At 48.4% G+C, this 27,296-nt stretch overlaps 4 protein-coding genes across 4 annotated transcripts; 2 read left to right on the top strand and 2 right to left on the bottom strand.

Moving 5' to 3' along the window:
• Positions 1 to 1,117: 1,117 nt before the first annotated feature.
• On the top strand, positions 1,118 to 3,571 carry BDP55DRAFT_691317 (uncharacterized protein; the record flags this gene model as incomplete). Its single annotated transcript, XM_060576956.1, has 8 exons — positions 1,118 to 1,235; positions 1,295 to 1,317; positions 1,412 to 1,689; positions 1,764 to 1,831; positions 1,907 to 2,151; positions 2,225 to 2,571; positions 2,633 to 2,956; positions 3,046 to 3,571. The coding sequence occupies 8 exons, from the start codon at positions 1,118 to 1,120 to the stop codon at positions 3,569 to 3,571; spliced, it is 1,929 nt and encodes a 642-aa protein (XP_060433581.1).
• A 434-nt stretch (positions 3,572 to 4,005) lies between these two features.
• Positions 4,006 to 5,247, bottom strand: BDP55DRAFT_628424 (amidohydrolase; the record flags this gene model as incomplete). Its single annotated transcript, XM_060571899.1, has 1 exon — positions 4,006 to 5,247. One exon carries the CDS (start codon positions 5,245 to 5,247, stop codon positions 4,006 to 4,008), a length of 1,242 nt encoding a protein of 413 aa, XP_060433582.1.
• Positions 5,248 to 6,561: 1,314 nt separating this feature from the next.
• On the bottom strand, positions 6,562 to 9,725 carry BDP55DRAFT_651927 (uncharacterized protein). The gene is made up of 7 exons (XM_060574087.1): positions 9,499 to 9,725; positions 9,218 to 9,430; positions 8,697 to 9,112; positions 8,271 to 8,619; positions 7,875 to 8,194; positions 7,456 to 7,818; positions 6,562 to 7,399 (listed from the first exon to the last, which is right to left on the bottom strand). The coding sequence occupies exons 2-7, from the start codon at positions 9,359 to 9,361 to the stop codon at positions 6,799 to 6,801; spliced, it is 2,193 nt and encodes a 730-aa protein (XP_060433583.1). The 5' UTR covers positions 9,362 to 9,430; positions 9,499 to 9,725; the 3' UTR covers positions 6,562 to 6,798.
• A 15,530-nt stretch (positions 9,726 to 25,255) lies between these two features.
• Positions 25,256 to 27,038, top strand: BDP55DRAFT_628426 (carboxylesterase; the record flags this gene model as incomplete). Its single annotated transcript, XM_060571900.1, has 2 exons — positions 25,256 to 25,723; positions 25,788 to 27,038. 2 exons carry the CDS (start codon positions 25,256 to 25,258, stop codon positions 27,036 to 27,038), a joined length of 1,719 nt encoding a protein of 572 aa, XP_060433584.1.
• Between the last annotated feature and the right edge of the window lie 258 nt (positions 27,039 to 27,296).

Consider the following 27,296-nt stretch of genomic DNA (forward strand, 5'->3'; position numbering starts at 1 on the left):
ACCGGTTAATAAAGGGTATATAAATAATAGCGTACTCGATTACGATTTTAATGGATTAAGTACGTATATTTTAGGATACTAATATAGCGCTTACTAAACGCTAGAAAGCGAAAAAGATATATATTTAACTTAAAGGAATATTTAATATAAAAGAATCTTAGGTTATTTTAAAAGAAAAAAGTAAAAAGAAACGTTTAGTGCTTTAAGAAGGTAAAAAAGGGGGTCTATTAAAGAAAGATCGGTCGGCTTAACGGTATTACGGTATATACAGTAGAATAGGCTATAATACGCAAATATATTCTAAAGATATAGAATCGTTTAGCAATTTAGATACCGATAAGAGTTAATTAATTTTTTATATTATAGTTATATAAACTTATAAGATGTTTGAAAGGTTGGAAAAAGTATGCGGCTGACTGATATGCGCGGCTGACTGGTAAAGTACGTTATATAAACTTAAAAAGAATAAAGTAAAGAAATGTATTGTATAGGGATAAATGAGAGAATCACGTAATAATATATGTAATAAGCTAGCTATAGAGTGCTAATATTATTCCTGTTTCGTGACAACTTTCATGCTCTCTTGGCTTAGAGAAGTAATTACGCTAGGGAAAATTCTCATAATCTTTAATAAGAGGCATTAATGAACCACTGATGTCAAAAAGACCTTCGCGTACAAAAACTACCGAGATCACCTGGTTCAAGCCAAGAGACCAACACACCAGATTATATCCAGGCACGTGAGGCCTACTCCACAAAGCCCGTGGAACTTGGCTGCGACCAATCGTCAAATCTATCGACCTGGTGTCATAAGCCCGTCATTCAGAAAAAATTGGGATGTGGTAGAGGCACGCAAGTAATACGTCAGAGGCACATGAGGGGGGTGTGTAAAGAAAGCGGGGTGAAATATATCACAAAGAAAAGGATGCGGCCAAAGGTCAGATCATGCCAAATGGATTGGGATAAGGTCAATCAATCCATAAGTTGTATCCTAAGCTTTGTTACTATTCTACAACGCACGTTTGCACCATTTCATTAGTTTGACCTGTTTCGCTTTGCTCTAAATCACTCACTCGAGAAGACGATCTAGCTTCTTACCCTTTGGTGGAGCCAACAGATGTCGGGTCAGCCAACCTATAGGCGATTGTTGCCTCTGACCTCAAGCGTCCCGCCCCATCCCCCCCATGCCTTGGTGTCTAAGCGGAAGAGAACACAAGCCTTGTCAGCCTGCGCCAGTATATTTCTTCCTTTATTCAGTGATGGCTTCCGTAAAATTATCTGACACATTATCCAGACTGCCGAAAGCGAAAAGTCAAGGTTACTCGCACCTCTTTTCAATATCCTTCGTAGTTTCGTTTTGTAGTTATAGCAAAAGTCCTGGCAATGCTAACTGCTGCTGTCATACTAATAGTGTGATGGAGCCCGGCCAACCTGCCATGGTTGCGTCTCCTCCAATACGCCCTGCGTCTACCCCTTTGCCGAAGGGATCACTCCGAGGGAAGCCCAGAAACAAAAACTCAGTCATGTTTCAGTAGCGCATGAAAAGGGTCGACAAGTTCTTGAGCTACTTCGAACAAGCAACAACCAGACGGTGGGTGGCATTGTGAAGCAGCTGCAGGGGTCCGATGATCTTGAAGAGGCTGTTCAGTCAATAGCCGACGCTACCCTTCTCCTCCCCATCAACTATGGGTGTTCTAGTTAGTGTCAATGATTTACTTGAGGATTGATCTAGCCACTGACTCAGGGTAATATACCCATTGTAGGCCCAGGATCTCGGATCCGACTGAATCAAGAGGGGACCTCGGCAAGAGAGTCACTTATAATAACGCATGTTCTTTCTGGAGCCCTCTTGTTTCTTCAGAAGACTGATCCTTGTCTCGTCACAGCTCTCCCCCAATGGTAAGAGATGAGTTCGTCAGCCCTCTTGATGAGATCATGCCCGTATCGCGCTGGACCAAGATCTCTCATGACGACAAGGCCTTGACACATCTTGTGAACTTATTCTGGATCTGGGACACGACGCTGTCGCATCTCATTGATAGAGACCTCTTTCTCTCCTCCCTGACAGGTACCGAATGCGATACTGCACATAGTGAATACGGCCACTTCTGCTCACCATTACTTGTCAATGCCATCCTGGCTGTGGCCTCAGTATGTCTGACACTTCATGTTCCTTGTGTTGTTCCATCAGATTGAAGTAGTAACATAGCGACTATGATGAAAGCTCCATGCGACAAGAAACACCGAAGCAAACTCTGCAGACATCCTAGCGCTTGGCCATCAGTTTGCTAATCACGCATTCCAACTTCTAGAATCGGAGCAGACTGTAAGCTCTTTGACTTTACTACAAGCCGCTGCTGTCCTGTGGACTTTTGCCAGCAATGACGGATCCCACCACGCACGACGACAATGTGCAAGCCTGCAGAGCCTGCTGAGACAAAATTGGGTTTCTGTTGATCTAGATGGCATAGGCTCCAGGCTAGTCACATCTTTGAGGAAGAACGACGGTGCTCCAGCGAAGATGTGCGAGGCAATTTCTCACATGACTTGGGGATTTTACTGTTTTTTTTCGTGAGTGCCTTCTGCGTCTCTCCAATGCGGTACCAGTGGGTGGCTAATATGCTCTTTCCAGCAAAGCATCCGTAATCGCCTCGCCCGAGATGCTAGTCCCGAAACCTCTTATCAGTAACACATCTCGAAGCTTCAGCAGTCAAGTCTATTGCATGGGGCAGAATCCAATATTATATCCAGGCAAAGCTCCTCGATACTCTGAAGCTTTCGTCGCGGAATGTGCCCTTTGCGAGATCGCTGCCCAACTTGTGACTGAGTCCGCCTGCAACGGCCTGGATGGTTGTCGTTATACGGCGCTTTATAACAAGCTTTGTTGTTGGCAACTTTCCTTTCCCGATCATCTTATGACGGACAAAAGTGTCTCTTCATCTGTTTTGTTGCTTCAGTAAGTGATACCTTTGCTTACATCTCTTATGCCGCCTTCCCCCTCCAAGAGATGACGTGAACCCCACCTCTGATGATGGTTTTTCATAGGGCCAGCTACGACTTTATTGCACTTCGAATAATGTCCAGTTATTTGAAAGATTCGGACACTGATGTCTTTGACGGTCACAACGCTGCTTCCCTTATTATTGGCCATGCGAGCTCCATGATGGCCAGCCTTTGGACCTACCGCGGCATACATAAGATTAGGCATGAGTACTGGGCAGCCGAGTACTGCTCCTTTATGGTCCATGAACTCATGCCTCTCCTCGATTTGGGAAATGCGAAACTCACTGTACGAGACATCATCGGCAAAGCTTGCTGCATCATCAATGAGATGTCCAATGCCGGAGTATCGGGTCGCGCACAAGCAATACTCATCAACATTGAGAAGCAGGCAAAATTATCAAACAGAATAGTCCCTGTGTATGGCAGGCAGTCGGTGAGAGGGGAAACTGGGCCAATGATTACAATTCGCGGAGTGAGGGTGTTCGATGACGGAAAAGGCCGGGTAATAGATTCCCCAGCTGAGACTTCCACGGTCAAGTTTCTAGACAGAATTGTAAGCGTTGACTGACGCATCATTAAGATACAAGGCGCCGTGGTTTTGAGATAAGAAATAGGGATTTTCAAATTTCAATGACACCGCTATCAACTGACCGCATCGGGCCATCTACTTGCATCGTAACTCTCTTTCAGTTTCATGAGGGGCTTCAAGTCGATACATGGACACTGAGTACTCATCCCTAAATACACTGACTGAGACTTTGGAAGTGTTGGATTCTATCCTGCGGCTGGCTAATATTGGATTTGAATTTGAAACTTCTTTATGGAGTAGGTGGATGAGCTGTGACCAGTTGCCTCTCCTTAGCAAAGTAGATGTTCCCCTCATCCACTATAAGTAGCGTTCAACATGAGTTATTTAGTCTTACTGGGTATAAGAAAATCCGAATGCCAGGCTCAATCGACTAAACTAGACCAGAACCCGTCAACCTTTGTCGTCCGGCTGTCCTACTGACGAGTATGTGCCGGATCGGCCGAGGCGATGTGTGGGCTAATGTATTCGCCCTGGATCCATATTCCTTTGATATTCCGCGTAACGCTGATGTCCTCCAACGGGTTGCCGTGGACGAGCACGAGATCGGCTCTCAGACCGCCTCGAAGAACCCCTCGATCGCCAAGGTCAAATGCTTTGGAGGCAACACAAGTCGCTGACCGCAGAACATCCAGATTCGGCATACCAGTGTCAACAAGTAAGCGTAGTTCCTCGTGCAGACTCACGCCAAATGGCATCTTAGTCCCTGGTTCCAGATTCGCCGTCGTACCCGCGCAAATCGTGACGCCGGCTTTGTGGAGTGTTCGCACGCTTTCTGTCGCGTTCGCATAGTCGGTTCCAACTGTGGCACCTGGCACTACATTTCCCATCTCTATATCTTGCGCGTCTGAAACGATGTTGGACGATGTGTTACGGTCGACGTTGTCCTCAGTGGTGCTAGCGGATGCTCGTTCTGATGCCGCCTGGTTCTTCATCATGGCAAGCGTTGGGATGAAAATCTTGCCCTGCGCAGCCATTTCTTGGGCCATTGCTTCGTCTATTGGTGCGTCCAGAGGCGCATGGATGAAGACGTCGAAACCAGCCCTCATAGCACGTTCATAAGACGCCTTACCCATGGTGCGTGCCACAGTCAACTTCTTGTGCAGATGAGCGAGATCCACGATGGTTTTGAGAAGTTCATCGGTATGTAATTCTAAGCCAATGACGACTTTCACAAAGTCTGAGCTGTCCGGGCCGCTCAATTTCGCTGAGACAAAAGCCTCTGCATTTTCGCGCGTGCGAATCACCACAATGGCCGGGTCGTTGTACAGCGGCAGACGGTCTTCGCTCATGGTTGTAGGTGCCGCTTCTGTGCCGGATGTAAGAAGAGTTGGCAGCCCTGTCTTGCCAGCGGCAAACACTCGCAGTGACTGGCACTGCTCAGTACTGCTGCTTAGATCGATGACGGTCGTCACGCCATAACTAGCGAATGTGCCTAGCGCTGCGTTCGTGCCCTTGATATTCACGTTGACGTCGATGAGCCCCGGAATTAATGTACAGCCGGCGCCGTCGATAACATGATCGGAAGTTTCGATATCGGAATCATCTCCCATCATGTCGTAGATATTACCGGCCGACCTAGTGAACACCACATTCCTAGCAGCTTGAACAATGTTGCTGTCAAAAACACGCACGTTTTTTATCAGTAACTTTGTCATGGCTTAAAACAGTTTGACAAGGAAAAGCGCGATGCGTTTGTTTTTTCAGCTGTAATGACACAAGGTGATGGGTGCGACAGAGGTTAACGTGGACGTAGTACTAGACGTAGTACTACCACAGTTTCGTAGTTGCCGAATCTTACGTAGTTGAGAACGTTTGACAATTGAGTAATATATTTGGCTAATTAGCTCGGAAAATAGTTTGCTCTCGTTAAGATACGTCGCTGCTAAGAAAATAGAAGGCCAAGGAGTTCGATCATAGTAGGCGGCTAGCTTCAGCAGTGACGATCATTTCAGGTCATTGTGCGTATGTCCGGCGTCCAACGCCGGACATTGCAGCCAATTGGTAGTTTCCCGATCTTCCACGGACTACCGTAGAAACTCGAGCCCGTGCTCCCGCTGTCTTGCACACCTCCAAGCCAATAGATGTCTCTATTCAGAATCAAGATCTGAAAAGGTGGCGGAGATCAGCGAGTTTTTCTCATTGAGAGAGGCTTAACGGGTCGAGTGCACGGGCTAACGTAAATTGGAGTTGCTCGAGTTGTTACGGCAGTAATTCACAAGGGGACCTTTCCTGCGACAGTAGCACCTGACACCACTCTCCATCCAACTCCAGAAGACCAATAAGCTGACGCCAAGATGCACATAAGTCTTGGCAGCAACACGCCCGCGGGCCAAATCAGGGTTTATTATCAAAACTGGTGCCGCCGTAAGAGGACCGTCATCTCTTCCCCCCCACCCCCGGCAGCTGTCATGAACGGGAACTCAATCTCGCGGATCTAGCGGCATGGAAGAAGCAGATCGAGACTCGGCACAACCAACTAAACTCAGAGTTCACCGTCTTCCCAGTCGTAGGCGGGAGACAGTAGGACCAAGCATAGCCCTGTGTAAACACCAAAGAACCCGGCTAAGAGGACCTGGCTACTGTCGCAAGATTCGACCTTGGCAAATGAGTTAGCGCCTTGAGGAGGCCATAGGAAAAGAAAAAAAAAAGCATATGAAGAGATTTGAGGTTGAAGCTACGGGCAGCAGGATGACGGGAAACGGGCGTGTTTAGTGTGTGACAGCTTCGATGGCGCCCGACATACCCGCAACCCGCGTATGTGAGACAAGAACAGAGCCGGAGATAACGTGACTCTTCCGGGTTAACTAGCTAGCATGGCCTAGGATTGATCAAGTCTCTCGAGTAGCTGGAGCTGGCGCTGTGTTCCCCGTGATGCCGGACTTATCTTGACTGCAAGCCCCCGGCTCTCGCTCGTTCCGAGTAAGTGTCACATTGGATGAACTTCCGTCTGAAACTTCTTCAAACTTGAGGGCAGAAACAAGAGAGGTTTCAAGGTAATCTTGTTCGTTGCAAGTCCACTTGGTAACTTGGCTCAATCGAAACTCACGTGAGCAGGGCCAGTCTACAAAGTTAATCTGCGCTAGCGGCGATTATACACAGTCAAGGGTGACGTTAAGCATCATAATTTATCATGTCCCGTCTCCAAAGCAAACCTCTTCAACAACTCCTACCGACTGTCGAGGCAACTGTCGAGGGTCGCTGAACATCTAGAGCTGACTAAAGCTCTGCGCCTCTTTATCATCCCCGGTGGCAAGGTCCCGAAACAGGACAATGTCATCGAATCGTTTTGCGAGAACCTCTACCTTCGCGGCCTCGGGGTCCCACATGGCCAAGTCTAGATCAACCATGAACGTGGCGCGAATTTTGTCATCTCTCTTGACTCTCCCACCTGCTTCCGTCATCTTTGTTTCTAGAGCATCGGCCTCACTGTGTGTTATGCATCCTCCACGGAGCGCCATAGTCAGCAGTGCCCGAGATATTGACTCCGCAACACGATACGACTTTCGGAGATCTGTATACGCATATATACATGTCAAGAAATAGAACCGCCATTCGGGGTTTTGTGTATCGTGCAGCACGGCGTTTGCTACGTAAATCAGGGCTGTCTGCCACAGCATCGTGTAGGTGGAGGTTTGATGGTTCGAACGATATTTGACGACTAGATACTTGAGTTGCTGCACGGACGCGCGAAAGGCATCATCCGGGGATAGGCGATGCTCGGAAGAGGATAAGACGCGGGATCGATATGGATGGGGTCCGTGTACAAAGGGCCGAAATATGTCGAGAACGGCGGCGTGAAACCAAATGCTGGGAAGGCAAGTATGAGTAGGTGGAGTGGGACCTCGAACAGATCTGGAGCTTACTGGAGGATGACAACATGATGGGGACTGTCATCTCGTAGGACGTTATCTGGCGGTAAAGTTTTGGACCAATCGAGCAGTTCACGATATTTGCGTTCCGCAAAGTCCAGGGTAGTATGTTCTTGCAGCGAACTTTCTCGGTTCTTGTAGTAAATAAGACCCACGCCGTGTAAAATTTGCCAGAAGGAGCAAAGTGCGGAAAACGTGGAGCCCATGAACCAAGGCAAAGCTGGTGTTGTCCTATCAGCGTCAACATAAGCCACCCTTATGGATGCTGCATCGACTTTCTCGCTATGTGGTATCGGAAGGATGGGGGGATATTCCGGGTATTCCAGGTTCGGTTGTTGATAAAACATCATGGTCAAGCTACGCGCGAGAGTCAGTGGGTGACGTTCAAAGTGACGATTTTCATGTGTACGTACACCGCCCAGTTAAACAGCCCCCACGCCGTGAATGCCATTCGTCTCTTTGTTTCGGGTAAAAGGTGTGCCAGATTTCTCGTCGCCAGCAATGGGTCAACGTCAAGCAAGAATAACCTTTTCCCCATATGTATGGCAGCCGAGAGAAACTTCAAAACATAATGATCTTTTCCCTGGCCGAGGTAAGCCAAGCTCAACAATTGGGCGCTGGCAGCGTTGAGAATTGTATCATTGTGTTGCTGATGCAACCAAAGCTCCTCAGCCTCGTCGCAGAACGAATCTGCATAGCCACGGGTCTCTGGATCAAATGCAGCGTAAAGTTGCTAGCAGGACAGTGCCATGGTCAGAGTTTTTCTTCTGTCCCCTGCTTCGGAGTACCAAGGTCTTCCGTCTACTTACGGATCCCCAGTACAGAACTGTATTGACAAGGAGCCGGGAGCAATTGGTTGTCTGATGACTGACAAGATCGGAAATGAATGAGTCTGGATCGAAGATGCATAGCAGGGGATGATCAGTCGTTAGGTATACGGAAATTATGCGGGCTGCGAGATCATTGGCGACTGAGACCGCGGTCCAGAAGGAGATGTCGAGTTGATGCAGTCGACTGTCGCAGAGACTCGGTCTCGTATCTGCCATCCTATCCGGTGGCACCACGTTGTGAAACGGATCTTTTAAAGTTTGACGTGTACTATCAGACATCAAGGACGAGATATCATCGCCAGGCGGCCTATCGTCGTTGTGGCCGGCCCTAAAACAAAATCCTATGTCAGCAAGGCTACGACGTCAAACGCGATGGAAGATGGACCGATTGCAGTACAGGCTTACTGGTTTTCGGGTTGCTTTAGCCGGCGGAAGCTATTGGGGCTAAGTAGTCCATCAAGTTCTAGTGCCGTGGCTGGAATGGCACGAAGTTTAGGGTAGACAAAGGGGAAATTGGTCATCAGTTCCGACTCCAAAGACAAGCCCGTCCCTGGTTTGGCGTCGTCAACAATATCTGGCAGGTTGGATGCTCCATTGACCACACCTCTGGCGAAAGAAAGCACCGCAGCAATGTCTCTATCGGTCCTCCACAGGCTTAGAATTTGAATGGCATGTTTCTCCGTTACAGACTTGAGGATATCGAGGAGTTCCTGCGAGTCGTTGGATGCGTGTGAGGACTGAAGAGCTTCTCGTTTCTGTACGTAGGTGCAGTCGGATGATAGCTTCTGACACGTAGCGCAAGTTGGACGTAATCCATCACACTACAGCGGGCGCGACGCCGGTCGTCAGTGGAATCCATGAAATCATTCAAGATACGTTGAGACCAAGACCGCCGACGGAAAGGCCAGGCTGGCGGCAGGACTCACGCGGGATTTCCTTCTTCGGCAAGGATTGCAAGCAACGTCAGCCTGTACACGTTTCCTCTTTGAGATGTCTGCTTGAGAGGGTTCGGACGTGGAGGACTGGTTACTGTCCACAGAGGCTACCAGGGGGGCCAACTTCCTGAACATTGCGTCGTAGTAGGGTAAGGCAGGCGTCGATGGCCAAAATTGAAGGTTTAGACTCCGCAAACGTGGGGAATGGGCCAGGTCAGAGAAGGAATAGAGAATGTAGTAATCGGACAGGGGGATCGGGATCAGGAACATACCTCACCTCCACTACCATATGGTATCCATATGGATATGGGATAACGAATCGCTCCGGCACCGTTTATTGGCTCGGTCGTACGTCCGATCACGCGGATGCACGGCCGAAACTTTTTGTATCCAGTTGGCTATCGTTAGGTGGTAGAAAGACATTATCGCATCTCAGCTTTACCATGGTCCTATAGAAAAATTCGAAATCGTCTGCGGATCTATCGCTTCTGTTGCGCAACAAATCGAGGAATGAAGGGAGCGCCATGAATTCTGCCTCCCGCCACGGTCTGATCATCTGACGTTGCTCGTTCAGTCGCAACTAGGGTCAGATCATCGCTCGAGAACCAATCAAATGACATTTCCATCAGGTAACATTTCCAGCAGCAAGACATTTCTAGGTAGACTTCAAGGGTCGTCCCTTGACTGGGGTAAGACGTCTCCGCACCGAAGATCGCCCATGACGACCCAAATGCCTCATCTTCAGGGGCAAGCTCCCAACTGTATTCTTGGCAAATCCCCACCTAACCTCCCCCATTCAGATCACCTCAATGATAACAGCCCTGATAAGACATATTTCAGGGGTTTAGGGTAACAAGGACGTCGATGCGGCTGCCAAAACAGAAGCCGGTGTGCGCGGGAGGGGGAGGGGAGGCAATTCTGATGATAAGGCCAACATATTTATGTACACTATATCAATACACACTTCGATCATCCGATTTGAGCTATGATTTTGTGCGACGTAGGTGTCTAAAAGTAGCTGGAATACTAAGACCACCTCCATATCCCATACTTGTAAGAAACAATACAAACCTCTTAACTGGCTACTTACCTTAGCTTACGTAGGTATAAGCCACAACCATTGTCAGCCATGATCATTCCGAGTAAACTGTATCATGTGCGGTTCTAGGTGAAGCCATCTTACATAGCTGACATAGGTGCGTGGTCACATCTAGTAGCAGCCCTTTCCTATCGACTACGCTATTAAATACAAAACACCTTGAGAGATCCATTTGCCTGAAAACGGGAAAGCTGCTTCTATTGATATTATAAATTCATCGTAATACTTGAGTTCTTGTTACCTGCTCGTTCCAATACTACAGTCTGTCATAGCTTGTCGCGCTGGCACTAAGCCATCTTACATTTACCATCCATCAAACCCAAGACGATGCCCTCCGAGCTGAGTAGAGGTGTGTTCGCTTGACTATTTCCATCTAACCTGGCCCAATCAACGTAACACTGTTCGCTAGCTAAATTCTGCTATGGGATTTCGATCACATGGAAGTCTCCTCCATCAGCGGAGCTGCTTCACTAGGGAGTGAAGGTGTGATATTCAGATCCACCTGCACGAGATTTTGAGCCGCCTGAGAGATGTATTTGTCGATAGGTCGACACCCGCAGCCGCTGTGTGTTACGGCCAGCTAGTCGTAGTGAGGTAAGTTCGCAGAAGTTCAGGCCGCGAGGACTAAATAATAATAAATAAGGTTGTTAGATAGCTTTGGGGAAGTTATATCTTATAAGCCGTAGGGTGAAGCTTCAGTGATTAATAGTAATCTTGTTAAAGGGTTCTTAGTGAAGATAATTAAAAGTAATTATAAGATTTAATATAAAGTTAATAGTTAAAGAAGTTATAGAAAGTCTGTCCTTAAGCCCGGCTTAAGTCTATCTTATATATAAGTCTTATCCCTAAATATATTCTTTATTCTTTAGGTTATTCTAGATTATTCTAATCTAGAATGATCGTTTAGACCTTAAATCATGTTAGATTAAAATGATCTAATATGATCCTTATTTTATTAATACGTGACTTGTTTTATAGTTTTTCCGTCCCGTGAGGAGTAACTGCGTCCTTGTTTTGTATATATATATATTATGCTGTAGCTGCCGTGGTCCGGTAGCTGGCTTTTAGGTTAGTTATATACGTTAGGTTGTAATATTAGCTCCTCCTCTTAAAGGTCTAGTCCTGTAGACCTATAAGTAAGTGGTCGTGACCCAGGTTAGGGTCCGTTAAGTTTTGTTTCTTACCATGTCCTAATACTATATCAGGTCGTATTTAAAAATCCGATTCTTGCGAAGTGTGTTGCGATAAGATCAAGTATAATCGTTAGGCTCTCGGTGTTCTTGTTGAATATAAAAGTTACGATACGATGCTGTGTTCTCCCTGTTTTTAGTATAACCGTATATATAAGATAGATTTATTTAATTTAAAGCGTTGTAGCGAGTGCGTTACTCGTACTTTAATAAATTATGATAGTGGTGACGTGGCGAACGCTCGTGAGTTTCTTTAATTTTTTATTTTTATTATGGTGCTAATCGTGTTTGTAGTAAATTGTTATTTTAAAGAATAGAAGAAAATAGAGTGTGAAGAATAGGAGGCCGAGGAGGCCTTAGAGGTTTTATAGATTTAATTGGCAACTGCCTTAAGTTGTTTGTCTCGTCTTAAGAAATAGAAGCGGTTTTTAAAAGAGCGTGGTTCGGATCTTATCCGTTGTGGAATGTAATCGGTTAAAGAATAGGAGGCTAAGGAGAGGTCCTTGGAAGTGTAGGAGATACGTGTTGTAGATGATCTGGCTGCTTAGGGTGCTCTAAATGAGACTAATTAGTCGTCATTGGGGACTAGTTTTGTAGACCTAGGGCTTCTTACTACAAGTGAGCCTTCTAGGGCTTAGTTGTTCTTTTATAGTTGTTGAGAAGTTGTCGTGTATTCTAGAGGTTGGTATATGGTTCTTATGTATTTTCTTTATATCCGTAGTTTTTTTATTTAATTAGGAATTCTTGTGTTTTGTTCCTAACTCTATGATCGATGATCCGTTCGACTTTATATTCTAGTTAGTTTGGTTCTATAATGATGCGGTCGTTTGTATATAAGCCTTGGGGTGCTAGCTTTAGAAGTGAGATATGGAATACTGGGTGACACTTTATGGTGTCGGGGAGTTTTAGTTTATAATTGACGTTTGAGACTTTCTAGATAATTTCGAAAGGTCTAAGTTTTTTGTAGTCTAACTTGTTATTTAGTCGCTTCGTCTTGATATTTTGTTGGAGGAGATAGGCGTTATCTCCCTTTTTAAAGGTTGGTCTCTAATCCTTGATTTGTTGGTATATTTCTTTATACGTTCTCGTATAAACTCAAGGTCCTTTGTGGCCTTAGCCTGGATCTCTTTGAGTTTCTTTATGTCTGCTACTGCCTTTATAGTAAGTGGTCCTTTGCGTAGTTCTCTATAGGCGGTTGGTTAGTGACCGATATTGAGCTGGAATGGGGATTCCTTTGTGCTTTTGCTTACTGCTATATTGTATATAAACTGGGCTATTAGTAGAAGTTCTACCTAATTATTTGTTAGTAGTTTATATAATAGCGGAGGTATATTTTGAGAATCTGATTAATTCTTTTTATTTGTTTATTGGTTTATGGGTAAAATGATGTTAATAGTTTGTGGTCCGCGCCGAGTTATGAGATTAAGGATCTCTAGAACTTGGTGGTGAATAGCTTGTCTTTATCGGAAACGATTTCATTTGGTAGTCCGTGGTTTGCGATTATTATTTTAAGGAATATATATGCTAGTTCTTCGGTGTTGCTTATTTCCTTATAGGGTATAAAATGGGCGTATTTGGTAAGTCGGTCGATGATAATTAAGATGCTGTCGTAGTGTATGTTTGTGAGTGGTTCTTTGGACTTGGGGAGTTTAATGATGAAGTCCTAGGAGATTAATTATTATGGTTCTGTTAGTGCTGGTAATGGTTATAGCTCTCTATAGGGCTTATGGGGGCTATTCTTGCTTTTTCTGTAGGTTTTATAGTCCTTGATTGCGTTAGCAACTTCTGCTTGTGTTGTAGACTTGTCGTAATGTTGTTTGATATGTTTTTATGTCTTTGTAATACCTTGGTGGCCGTATACCCTAGTATTATGGATTTCTATAATGAGCTTAGGGGTTATTTTTCTAGTCGTGCTGGTATTGACCTTCTTGGCTATTATAAGGAGTTTGGTAGTAAGTACAAGGTCGCCCTTGTTATTAAATTTAAGGATAACCTACGTTTCCTTAGGGACCGTGACCTTGTGGTCCGATCTTCTGCTGAGAGCGTTTATTTTACTGTTTTTTGATCCTTTCTAGTAGATAATTTGGAAATTAAATTCTGAGAGGAATTTAGTCTATTTAATTTACTATTTGTTTAGATTTCTATTTTTTGTGAAGTTGGCGAGGTTCTTATGGTCCGTGTAGACCGTAACCTTATGCTTGGTTCCTAATAACTATGGTTTCTATTCTTGAAATGCTTTAATTATAGCTATTAGTTCCTTATTGTGGATTTGCTAGTTTAATTTTGATTTGTGAAATGTTTTAGAGTAGAATATGTAAGGGTGAAGTTTTCTTTATTTATTTTGTTAACTTAGAATTGCTCCTATAGCGAAGTCCGAGGCGTCGGTCTTGACTTTGAAGGGTCGTTTTGGGTCGGGGATTATAGTTACTAGTTCGGAGATAAACTATATCTTTAACTTTGATGAATGCTTTTTTGTAATTTAAGTTCTAAATGAATGGCGTATCTTTTCTGGTCAGGTTGTTGAGGGGTTTGATTATGCTAGTATAGTTCTTAAGGAATTGTTAGTAGAAATTGATGAATTCTAGGAAGGCTTGTACGTCCTTGATGTTCTGGGGTATAGGCTAGTCCTTAACTGCTTCTACCTTTGATGGTTGTATGTATATTTGTCCTAGTGTAATGTCGTATTTAAGAAATTTAACCTTCTGGACGTGGAACTCGTATTTCTTGGGTTCGGTATAGAGCTTGGCGTCCTGAAGTTTCTGGAATACCTTATGGACGTGTTTTTTATGTGTTTTGAGGTCTGGAGAAAAGATGAGTACGTTGTCGATATAGACGATAATGAAGATGTTTATATATTTTTTAAGGACGTGGTTTGCTATTGTTTGAAATGTAGCGGGTGCGTTGGTGAGTCTGAAGGGCATGACTAGGTACTTGAAGAGTCCTCTATGTGTTCGGAATGTTGTTTTCTATTTGTCGCCTTCTTTGATTCGTACTTGGTTGAAGGCTTCCTTGAGATCTATTTTGGTGAACTATTGGGCTCTATGTGTCGGATTGGAAGTCCAATTCGACCTCGAGGCAAGGGGCCCGCGCAGGGGCCACTTACAGACCATACTTACGAGATCTACGGTCTACCCAACCTCCGGTTAGAACCTCCTTTTTACACCTTACGCAGAAGTTAAATATATATAGATTTTGACCTCTTCGTCACCCACGGTTCGAACCATCCCTGTGATAGGAATACCAACACTGATCAGTGGTTAAATCCCACTATCGCAGATCAGCAAGGCATCTCGCAAGCAGAAGAGACGACCTCCTCGAACGGAACGCGACAGGAGAATCGTGCTACCTACCCGACGGAAAGCAGGCGACAAGACGCGAATCTCTACGACGGAACGAAGTAGAGGAATCGCAGCCCTTGACTGCCCACGAAAGGTCGACGTCCATCACGTCAAAAACAAACCGCAATTGAAGGAATCGCGAGAAGGCGACCAAGCTACCTACGTCGCCCTCACGCGATTTGTCCTACTCAACAATCCACGGGCGGCCCGTACGCCAACAGAGGAAAACAAGCGAAATCACCAGATTCGCCAGATTGGCAAATCCACCGCAGATCTCGACCGTACGACGAAACAGGCCCAATTGGAGGATATAAAAAGGCACCTCAGGACCACAGAAACAAACTTTCAAGGCAATAGGGTGTTCAGGTAGGAACCAGACCCCGCCGGTAGCTCCAGGCGTATTTCTTGGTCGAATCCGAGGAGGCTACCGGGATCGACGGCGATATCGCCATCATCAAGACCGACTTCGAGATTCCAAGGTCAAGCTTCCCCTTCTCACCTACACCCACCACCCCTCGGCTGTTCCGAAGGAATAAGAGCCAGGCGGAGTTGAGACGAGGAAGGAAGGGATTCAGAAGCATCACAACGCTCACCCCGTAAAGGGGTGTGAGGTACCCAATTCTTCAGACTACACATCCTCGCCGAGCTACGAAGGCAAAGAAAGAGCCTGTTGCCCCAGTTGGCACGGGAGAAAGCCAAGAAGACGTCTGAGGAGAGAACACGAAGAGAGGGCCACCGGAAGACCTCTCTTATACGATAGGGTACGCCACAGGAAGAGAAAACCGTCAACAAGAAACATGGCGGCCAATTCAGAAGACCAAGAGCAGATGGTGACGAGGCTCGCCGCAAGGAGGTTGGAGGCCGCGGGAAGCTCCCAGACCCCGACAAACACGGCGAGCGACGACAGTGCGCTGCTACCACGACCAACAAGCGGATCTGACACATCCCCATCAAGATCAAACACGCCGGCCCCTACAAACAGAAGCACAAGCCAAGGGACGACAGGGGGCGAGTCAGCACGCAGAACGCGCGGAAGGACTCCCATCCCAGAAGATTGGGTTGAGATTAATCCGGAGTACTGGGGGAAATGGTCATATCGAGACTCAGACCACCCCAATGGCGAGCAAATTGATGCGGCGTTAGTCTTCATTATGGAGATGTACGCCCGCAAGGGGCTCGAAGGGCAACCCCTGTTCTACAGAGTCGTAGACGACCTAGGCGACTGGAAAGATGAATGGTTCGCCAGCGCTAATCCCGGTGTCGTCAAGGAGGTGAACAGATTCCTCCACTGCCGAGGCGTTCTGCCAGCCCAAGGGGCAAGGCGAAAGGCCCACGAGACACTCGCAGCGACAGTAGCCGCAGAGGACTTCACGCCATGGGACCAGAATCAGATCGACAGAGCAGTGTCAAAGTACGAAGAATTCAGCAGACGAGTGAACCAACCGGACTTTCTGCTGAAGATCACCAACGGTAACATCGCGGCGCCCAATCTAGCGCAGACAAGGGGGATCACACCGGAGGCGCGTCAGACGACGATTCCGCCCATCGCGGTGACGACCCCAACGACAATACCAATCCGAGGATTGATCCCAAGCACCCAACAAAGTACGAGGTCGACAATGCAGACACCACCCAATTACGCTGCCGCACGAGAAGCACGCGAAGAGAACGATCCAGCGGTAGCCAGCACAAGACAGTTCACTGACCTAAAGAAGATCTTTCCAAAAGAGAAATTGTACTCAGGGGGGAGATATGAGGTCCTGCAAGAAACCCTCACGATGTTCTACGACTACTGCGAAAAAGTCGGCATCCGAGAACACCAATATCATTCGGTAGTCAATGTCATACTGACAGGGAAAGCTGCCGAGTACTACTATCAAGCGGTGCGTAATATCGATCGAACCGACTTTCTCAGCATCGTTGACACAATCCGAAGTCGATTCGAGACCCAAGATAGGAGCCTCGAGCTCCTCTCGGAGCTGAGGGCATTGTCATTTAGCTCTGTAGCCAGAACAATGGAAGGAAAGTCGAGAATTGAGATCCTCGAGGAGCTCATCGACAGGATCGACAAACTGGCGAGGACGCAGCCAAATGAGGGGACCAATGAGCGAAAGGTCGGTTATCTATGTACGGCGGTACAGAGGGTACCAGAGGCAAAGATGACTCTACATCAACCGCCTGAGGACTACGAGACGCTGTGCTCGAGGCTGAGGTCCAGCTTCAACATCGAAGCCAGGATGCCAAATCAGACTCACCTCCAATCTCACGAAGGCCCTCACCAACAGCACTGGGTGGACCGCACGTACAATGGCAAAGGAAGAGAGGCAAGGTATGGCAACCGCCAGGGGGGAGGAACAGACTCCTCAGGGGGGCGCTGGTCCAACACCAACCGAGCACCGCGGAAAGGGAAGTGCTTTATATGCAAAAAGGAGGGTTGTTGGTCAAGCAACCACTCTGATGAGGAACGCGCCAAGTCGTACGACCAATACAGAAAGGCAAAGGGCACACAAGGCAAGACGGGCCATGATCGATTCAACCAATTCCTGGTGGTCTACGAGGACCATCCAACGAACGCAATCGAGTCGTCTGAGAGCGAGGAAGATCTTACCCCGTACACTCAAGACCTCGACTTCGACGAAGTTAACGATGTCACCCATTCTTTCTTCGCCCCGTCAACCTCAGGAGGATATACAATGCTGAACGAACAGAGAGCGGTACAAGCCCTAAATGAGCAGGCTTTCCTCCATGGTTGGCAAGGGAAGGTCCCTCAGCCAACGACAACGCTCAGCAGCACGGGGGACACGAATGCTAATACCGCAGCCATGGCTCGCACTAAGGTCAAAGGGCCTGGGGAGGAAAAGAGAACGATGGGCTTACAAGCACGCAATTTATACCCACCAGGAGGGTTCTACGGTAATCCAGTGCAAGCATTCCATGCCAGCGAAAGGTATGGCTCGGAAACCTTCCACGGGATTATTCCAGATACCGGGGCATCACAATGGTCGACGGGGGCAAGGGACAATTCCACGCACTCCAAAAGATCTCACCAGTGACCCTCAACACTACAAACGCGGGCATTGCGAGGATCAGTTTCGGCCCAGGGGAAGAGATAAGTGCCTTAGGTACTGTGGATGTAAATACACGATTCGAACGATATTTTCCACATTCTACCCGTCAATACACCATTCCTCCTATACCTGAACGACATGGATAAATTGGGCATTGTGTTTGACAACACAAGGAATAGAATGTCCAATGGAAAGCACTCTGAGCTCGTCGATCAACGATAGGGGCACGCGTTTATGAAGCTTGAACCAGACGTCAAGTCCATCAATTACTTGACGGAAAGTGAACTCAAGCGACTACATCGACGATTCGGCCATCCGTCGGCGACGAGACTATACAATCTCCTCAAACATTCAGGGAACGATATGGAAATAGGGCTCTAGAGCAATTGACGATGGTGTGCCACCAGTGCCAAATGAACGCCCAGAGCCCGCGCAGATTCAAGTTCAAATTACACAACGACCTCAACTTCAATTAGGAAATCGTCGTTAATATCTTCTATTTAAACAATCGACCAGTACTCCATATAATCGATGAAGCCACATCATTCCAAGGAGGCCAATTCCTTCGAGATATACAAGCCAAGACCGTGTAGGCAACGCTGAAGCGCTATTAGATCGATACATACCAAGGTCCACCAGACGGCATCAGAACCGATACCGGCACCAGCTTCAAGTCGGCGGAATTCAGGGAGAATACCACTTCGTACGGCATCCAACTGAAAGTCGTCCCTATCGAAGCGCACCACAGTATTAGCAAGGTAGAAAGATCACACCAGCAGTTAAAAAGAGCTTTCAAGATCATCCAAGAAGAGAGCCCTAGTTCAACGGACAAAGAGTGCCTCCAGACGGCACTCAAGTGCTGCAATGATACCATGGGACCCAAGGGGCTCGTTCCGACGCTGCTTGTGTTCGGAGCATACCCACGAACGACGACGGCCTCACCGCCGTCACCAGATATGACCCAGAGGGCGCGAGCAATCGAGAAAGCAATGAAGACTCTCCGCGAGGCAAATGCTAGAAGGCAAGTCAACAAAGCCAGTGCTACGCGCAATAGGCCCGACGTAAGCCTCAACCTCGACATGCCCCTGAATTCGGAGGTACGGGTATAGAGGAAAACCACAAAGCAATAGACAGGCCCATACAAGTTAGTCTCAATTAACAAACGATCTTATGTCGTCGCGAGAGATCGAGACCAACCACTAGAGGTATCGATCACTACGGTACGACCGTACCACGTCGACCCCAGCGGAGTAATTTCCAACCCACAAGAAGAAGAAGAGCCAGGGGAACCACCTCAACAAAGCGATGAGGGACAACCAAGCGATGAGGGGCAGGAAACCATCCTCGACGAGATCATCGTCGCAGCACCCTCAGACGATAAAGCAGAAGAAGAACCAGTACCCCCACCGCAAGCAAGACGCCGAGGAAGACCCCGAAAAGCACCTCAACAGCAATTCATGTCTAACACCAAGGCTACTACTGTCTTCTACACGGCCAAGGAGAAAGCAGACTTCGCGATGGCGGTCAAGCTAAAGGAACAAAGGATAATCACAACTACAGGACGACCGTACGAAGGCTCCGACCTCATCGAAGCCGACACACTGCGCAATCGAGGGGTCTACAGATTCATCACCTACGACCCAGAGAAGCACGCAAACCTCCGCATCTTCAAGTCGCGAATGGTCCGCAAGATCAAAGGAAAAGGGACAAATCAGCCATACGAGAAATCAAGGCATATGATACAAGGCTACGGCGACGTCAAGAAGGCGGCACTGCTCACGCAGTCGCCGACAGTTCAGCACTACAGCCAACGACTAATGATGGCATTAATGGCATCACTACGGCAAAGAGGATACCGGATCTGGAGTCGTGATATCACCCAGGCATACACCCAATCGGCGACAAGGCTCACGAGGAAGATATTAGCTTACCTACCAAGGGAGATAGCAAGCAAATACCCGGACAACACGATTATCAAAGTGCTAAAGCCACTCTACGGCCTCGCAGAGTCAGGCACTCACTAGTAGGCAACATACCACGATTTCCACATCGACAAGCTCTCAATGATTACATCGACGTACGATCCTTACCTCCTAGTTTCCGCGCATGCAGACGATCCATTTAGAATCGTCGGAATGCAGACCGACGACACATTAGGGCTTTCTGATACGGCCTTCATAGAGAAGGAGGACAAGGAGCTAGAAAAGGTAAAATTTACCGCCAAGCCAAAAGAGATCCTTACAGAGGATACACCACTTACGTTCAACAGCGGGATCCTCACGATCGAGGGCGAGAATGTCGTCTTCCGATAAAAGGGGCAAGGCGAGAAGATCACCCTTATCGACCTAAAGGCAACCGACTACCAGAAGCGGTATAAAGCAGAGCTCACACGAGGAGCTTATATCGCAAACATCTGTCAGCTAGAGGCCACTTTCGACTATGCGAGGGCAGCGCAGGCCACTTCGCCAACGGAACGCAACTTCGACGCCCTCAACCGACGGCTACAGTAGCAGCAAGTGAACCTCGATAGGGGGCTTATGTACTAACCTATCGACCTGAGGGAGGCGAAGCTTTACGTATTCGTCGACGGCTTATTTACGAATAATAACGACCTCACATCATAATTAGGATATATGATAATCCTTGCCAACAAGGCAATAGGAGAGGAGAACTTCACAATCCGCGGTAATGTCATCTATTACTCGTCGACGAAGAGCAAAAGGGTCACACGAAGTGTACTCACCTTAGAGGTCTACGGCATGGTTAACGGCATCGATATCGCACACGCAATCTCAACGACGCTAAAGAGGATTACTAATCGACTTAACATCCCCACGATACCGATAATCGTCTGTACCGATTCGTACTTGCTATATGAGTGCCTCGTCAAACTAGGCACCACGAAGGAGAAGAGGCTGATGATAGACATCATAGCCCTCCGGCAATCGTATGAGCGCCGCGAGATCCTCGAGATCCGTTGGATCAACGGGGACGATAATCTAGCGGATACTTTCACAAAGGCAACGCCCAACAAGGGGCTCGAGTACTTCGTTAGCGAAGGAAGGGCGACAATATGGATGGAGGGATAGGTAACCCGCAAGGAGCAGAAGAAGGAGGAAAAGGGGGCAGCCTCGGCAAAGGAGCCCGAGATCGAATTACACTTCTAACCGCCGTAGTTAGGCGATAAAAGAGAGAGATAGTCAGTATCGGATTAGAAGTCCAATTCGACCTCGAGGCAAGGGGCCCGCGCAGGGGCCACTTACAGACCATACTTACGAGATCTACGGTCTACCCAACCTCCGGTTAGAACCTCCTTTTTACACCTTACGCAGAAGTTAAATATATATAGATTTTGACCTCTTCGTCACCCACGGTTCGAACCATCCCTGTGATAGGAATACCAACAAGTACAGATCTTCCTTTCGAGAAGTTTCGAAGTCAAAAGTCCCTACTAGTCTTTCTTTAGCGCTCCTGGGCCACATGACCCAAGGACATCGTGACGAATCAGGCCTCGGGCAGATCATCCAGGTGTCTTACTATGGTATTTGAACGAGCGCTTATTATTGGAGCAATCACAAATATCTACATCTAGGACTATTTGCGATTGCTGGGGTGATCAAGCGACTGACCCGACACTCTTTGGAAATGACAGTGCTTGCTCCACAGTTGAGGCTTCCGATGATTGATTCTGATCCCATTGTCTTCTTTCTATCAGCCTGAAGATTGCTGGGATAATAAGACCTGAAGCAGAGACAGGGCTGGTGTCAGAACAGAATTCGAATTGTGCCCTTCGGCCAGATGAATGCACCTCACCGCCCACATCACTACCTCAGGCTGAGAAGTGACGCTTGACGTCAAGTTCTCTTTCTCCCTTAGACGTAGCATGATACATCAGTCAATTGATCGTCATTATTCATCCAATTCACGGTATACGTACAACTTACTCCAATTTCTCCGCGATGCAAACATTAAAGCAATATTCTGCTAGCATCTCATTCGACTTTAACATCTCCAGGGCTTGCTGTTCAAAAGACACGTACGGCCCAAGGTAGGTAACTGATGATGCTTTTGACCTGTCTTCAGCTGAACGTACTTACCCTATAAAGCATCTCTTTATCGATATGCGAACTTGCAATTAAGAATTACTATCCAGAATGACACTTGGCTAGGATTAGAAAGGGCAGAAAGAGAGTCCAACCTAGTTGCACGTATACAGCTTCTCTTATTTATCGGAACGTACTTTGACATGAATGCATCTTGGCTCTTTTGCAATGGGCAATTCTGCTAGATCAATATTGGACTGTATTCCTCGCATCATTCGGGCCTACAGGCTTCGCTGGGCCATTTCTCAGGCACACAACACAAACTTGTATGCAAGGGTTCAGGTGTCAGTGCGCACGGATCCTCGGAGTAGTGCAGAGCGAACAAATGAGTGAAGTTCCAGCTTCTCCGCTCCTTTGCGACGATCTCAGGCCTGAGTCATGATGGAATACAAACGGTCCATCACAGTGCATTCGCAAATTTTCCTGCAAGGGGTCCCATGGGGGTGTCTAGTCTTGGGGCATTCTTTGGCGGATACGGAAAATTGGGGGTTCTCAAAGAGCTGCAAGCTGCAAGCGGAGCGGGCCAACATTCTGAATCGACAGGATGGACGACGGATGAACCGTTGCTCGGACGCTTGGGCGGACTGAACACAGTCCTGAAGTTTAAAGTGTCTAGCTGCGGGAGCTAGGGTCACGGCGCAAAACCTGCCCACACGCGGGGGATGATCTCCGATGTGATGTGTGAGAAGTCGTCAAGAGAATGCCTCTGTTGTTGTTCCTGTCTATCGTTAAGTTGACATCTGCAGCACTAAGCTTCTTTGGCAAAACTTGCGAGTTTCACTAGCTCTTCGTTTGCGGCTCGGCCGGTTGATAAGGGTTCGGACCTCTATCCGCACATTAGCTCGCCAGCTTCAGGACTACTTCCGTAGAAAATGTCTTCAACTCCTCAACAATTGCGGATACCAATGGTCTCTGCACGAGGGATTTCATGTCCAAGTAAAGATTTCGAGGAATCAAGGGCGGCCCAGTAGCTCCTGCTAAGAATGGGATAATTCTATCTCTCAAGCAGGGAATAACTTGATTTTGACCATAATTCCGGCTCCACACCTGTTGAGAAGCCGGCAATCTCATTATCCCCGCAACATTATATTAACTACTTTACTCTCTGGGCGGTGAAAGATGGCAAGCCAGGGGTCTTTCTTGCTCGCGAAGATAATCCCACTTAACAAGCTTGCGCGCAGCGTGAGGAAGATCATGCACAACACATTTCTTCTTTCCACCCCCTCGACAGCAACGGACGCCGCACGATGGCTCTTGAGCATGGCAGACACATGCTTGAAGATGTCAAAGCATACGAGCCGCATCTGTGTGTAAGACTATTAGTTGATTACTAGTAGTTCGGCCGAGGTATTCGGACGTTTTCAACGCCCCGTCACGAGCTAAGTCCCAAATTCGGACGTAGAAGGCCTCGAGAGCCGACTTTGACGTGCCTAGCGCTCTCTGGTCGCCTCGTGTCCGCGGCCGTCCGAAGAGTAAATATTGCCCTTTTCGGACCGCAGACACTGACTCTCCCAGATCGTCAGCTCGTTTCTCTCGTTCCTCGCTTTCGGGAACCTCCATAACCTCATTCGACCAGTAAACATCTTTGAGAATGAGAGATGTGTGTGCGTGTATGTGTGTGTGTGATCAGACTTGCACTAAAGCACCCCGCCGAGATGCTAGTGTCATCCTGTATGATCCCCCCCGTTGCAAACATCGTTCGAGTGGATTCTGTTTTCGAGCTAAGATACTGGTGGAATATCCCGACCTATCCGCCCCCTCAACGGTTTTTGTGTGCGTTGCTTGCCCACTTTGTGAATTGTATGCGCGGAATCCACGGCTGCCTCTCAACTCGAAGAATCAGCTTCGATTCTTTCGCACATCTCTCGATCCGAAGCCCCACGCATCTCGGGCCCATTACCGTGGTAGGATACCAAATCCGAAAGACTCGAACCTCGTGGATGGCTGGCTCCAGTGCCGGTGCAAGGATCCAGGTTGGCGATCTACATCAGCCGACCTCGTTCGGGATGGGTCCTTTTGGTGCTACTCCAACTGTCCAACAGAGATGGAGGCGCATCAAATCTTGAACTTTCACCCCGCATTCCCCGATTAATACGAAAACTCACGCACTATTGGGAACGTACAGCTTGGCCATGCCGCCCGCGCCGTTTGTCGTGCAGCAAACACCAGCTGTCCAGGGCGCTTATGCCCTCACTGGGCAGCCACCATCACGGCCGGACACACGACAGCTTCACACCCACAAGTCCAAGATGAGAGGAACATCGATGCCTGATTGGGACAGAGTTCCTGGTTCCTGGTGTCCGTCGACGGGCTGTCTCACAATCACATGCGCTTCAGAAACAATATTCTCACGCCGTTCCGTTCGACCAGACCGCCTCTATTCAGTATCTCTCCCTCCTTGTTCCCCTGCGCTTACATGCTTTCGACGTGCGCGACTTAGCTTAAGAATACCACCATTTTCTGCCGCCCGACATACCGAGGCGGGAACGCGGGGCACGATTGTGACTCTGCATATTCCCATGTGAATTTCGAGTCTTGTCCTACGTCAATAAGGCTGTTTCGTTTCGTTTGCTGTGCCGCAGCGGGATCACTGACATCCCCGAGCAATGGGTATCTTGAACTGCCGTGGTCATTCGGCCATCTCTTCCCGCGCAGAAGCGACCCAAATACGTCTTCACATCCCGGCAATAAGCCCCGCTACCCCATGGGGAACGTTGCATTCCCGGTTTGCCCATTTCCAATATTTTTTATGCTGGGTTCACTTGAGGAGTTGAGCACGAGTTCGATACCCGCTCGACTAGTGAGGCCCACGACTCAGTCGGCGGGGACTGAGCTTCTCCTTTTGCCCAAGCTCATTCTAAACTCGCAAGTGCCCCCATTCGCAATTAGCTCAATCGCGCGGGCCACACACAGAGACTAGACCACATGCCAGGGGTGTTCAACCCGATGGTGGGTGCGGCTTTGAAGTTCACCGGTCAATCCACACTAGATCAAATTTTGCGCTGGAATGTCGTTCCTGGATCGTCGTGGAGAATTGACTTAAATAGACAGCGGGAAGCCCCCTCTACGATGGGATCCTCTTTTGAGTCGTTCGAGGCAGCTCATCCAGATCGTCTTCAGCCAAGCTCCATCGACTGGGTCTATCCTGTAGCTCGCACCTAGCTCCATCCTCCCTTCGGTCATTCTCAGTTTATTCTGTGGATCTATCAGACGAACGTTCGTCTCTTCACGATGCAGTTTCCCGCTCTCGTCTCGTCCCTCTCCCTCCTGGGAGCCGCTTTGGCGGTGTCGGACCATGTCCAGCCTTTGGAAGACAGGGCTGTGGCCAACGCGACGGTCGTTCTCAAGACAGCAACCGTCGTCGGAAACGTCATGAACAATGTCGAATCTTTTGGTGGCATCCCCTACGCCAAGTCACCTACTGGACAACTGCGATTGAAGCCTCCCGTGCGCCTCACAGACAACATTGGAACCTTTGACGCCACCGGCCCGGCGGCTGCTTGCCCGCAAATGGTCTCATCCTCCGACAGCGACAATATTCTGTTCAACTTACTGGGAGACATTGCGAACCTTCCCTTTGTCCAAAAGGCGACTGGACAGACCGAGGACTGCCTTACCATCACTGTGGCTCGTCCCCAGGGCACTACGGCAGATGCGAAGCTGCCCGTGCTCTACTGGATCTTTGGAGGTGGATTCGAGGTACGCCCGGTGTTGTTCGAACTTTTGACCCATCCGTCCAATGTACTGACAAGGATTTGAACAGCTCGGATGGTCCTCCATGTACGACGGAACTGGCCTCGTCCAGCACGGTGTCGACATTAGCAAGCCCTTCGTTTTCGTCGCTGTCAACTACCGTGTTGCTGGCTTTGGTTTCATGCCCGGCAAAGAGATCCTTGCCGACGGTTCGGCAAACCTCGGTCTCCTTGATCAGAGAATGGGTCTCGAGTGGGTTGCGGACAACATCGCGGCTTTCGGTGGTGATCCGGACAAGGTCACCATCTGGGGCGAGTCTGCGGGTGCAATCTCCGTCTTCGACCAAATGGCTCTCTACAACGGAAACAACAAGTACAACGGCAAGGCGCTTTTCCGCGGTGCCATCATGAACTCCGGCAGCATCGTCCCTACCGACCCCGTTGATTGCCCAAAGGGACAGGCCGTGTACGACAAAGTTGTCTCACAGGCAGGATGCGCTGGTAAGGCCGACACACTCGCCTGCCTACGCGAGGTCGACTACACCACGTTCCTCAACGCAGTCACGTCTGTCCCTGGAATTCTCTCCTACAACTCTCTCGCCCTGTCCTACCTGCCCCGTCCGGATGGCAAGACTCTCACCGCGAGCCCCGACGTGCTGGCCAAGAACGGCCAGTACGCAGCCGTGCCCATGATCATTGGAGATCAAGAGGATGAAGGCACTCTCTTCGGCATCTTCCAGCCCAACCTGACCACCACCGACAAGCTGGTCACCTACCTCAAGAACTACTACTTCGCAACAGCTACGACAGCCCAGATCACTGCCTACGTCGCCACCTATGATGACGGCGTGACTGCTGTCATCAACGGTAGCCCGCACCGCACTGGTCTCTTGAATGAGATCTTCCCCGGCTTCAAGCGTCGATCTGCCATTCTCGGTGACTTGGTCTTCACCCTGACCCGCCGCGTCTTCCTCAACCTTGCTACCTCCGTGCAGCCAACCGTGCCCTCTTGGTCCTACCTCTCGTCGTACGACTACGGAACCCCGATTCTGGGTACTTTCCACGGATCCGACTTGCTGCAGGTCTTCTACGGCATCAAGGATAACTACGCTGCGCGAAGCATCCGTACCTACTACACCAACTTTGTCTATGCCTCGGACCCCAACATCGGCCTCAACGGAGCGTACCCGGCCTGGCCCCAGTGGTCGCAGGGCCAGAACTTGATGCAGTTCTTCGCGGACAAGGCTAGCACTCTGAAAGACGACTTTAGAAAGACGAGCTCTGACTGGATCTTGAACAACGCTGGAAGCCTATACTTCTAGTGCAGGCAAGCCATGGCGGGAGCTACAGTTGAGGGGGATGAACAAAATAGTGCGACTATTTATGATGATTGATGAAATGGATTGGCAACTTAGGCTACTACATAATGGAATCCGAATTTTAATTCTTAACTGGGCATACAAAATCAATCAATTGTAATTCCGTTCTCCGATCTCGCAGGATTTCACAAACCGTGATCGCACTGAGGCCTCGCAATCAGGACTACATCGGCACTCATTAACCCGAAGCCCCGAGCACAC

This window comes from Colletotrichum godetiae, assembly GCF_030913485.1.
Source record: "Colletotrichum godetiae strain CBS 193.32 chromosome Unknown BDP55scaffold_7, whole genome shotgun sequence".
In the NCBI taxonomy this organism is placed as follows: domain Eukaryota; kingdom Fungi; phylum Ascomycota; class Sordariomycetes; order Glomerellales; family Glomerellaceae; genus Colletotrichum; species Colletotrichum godetiae.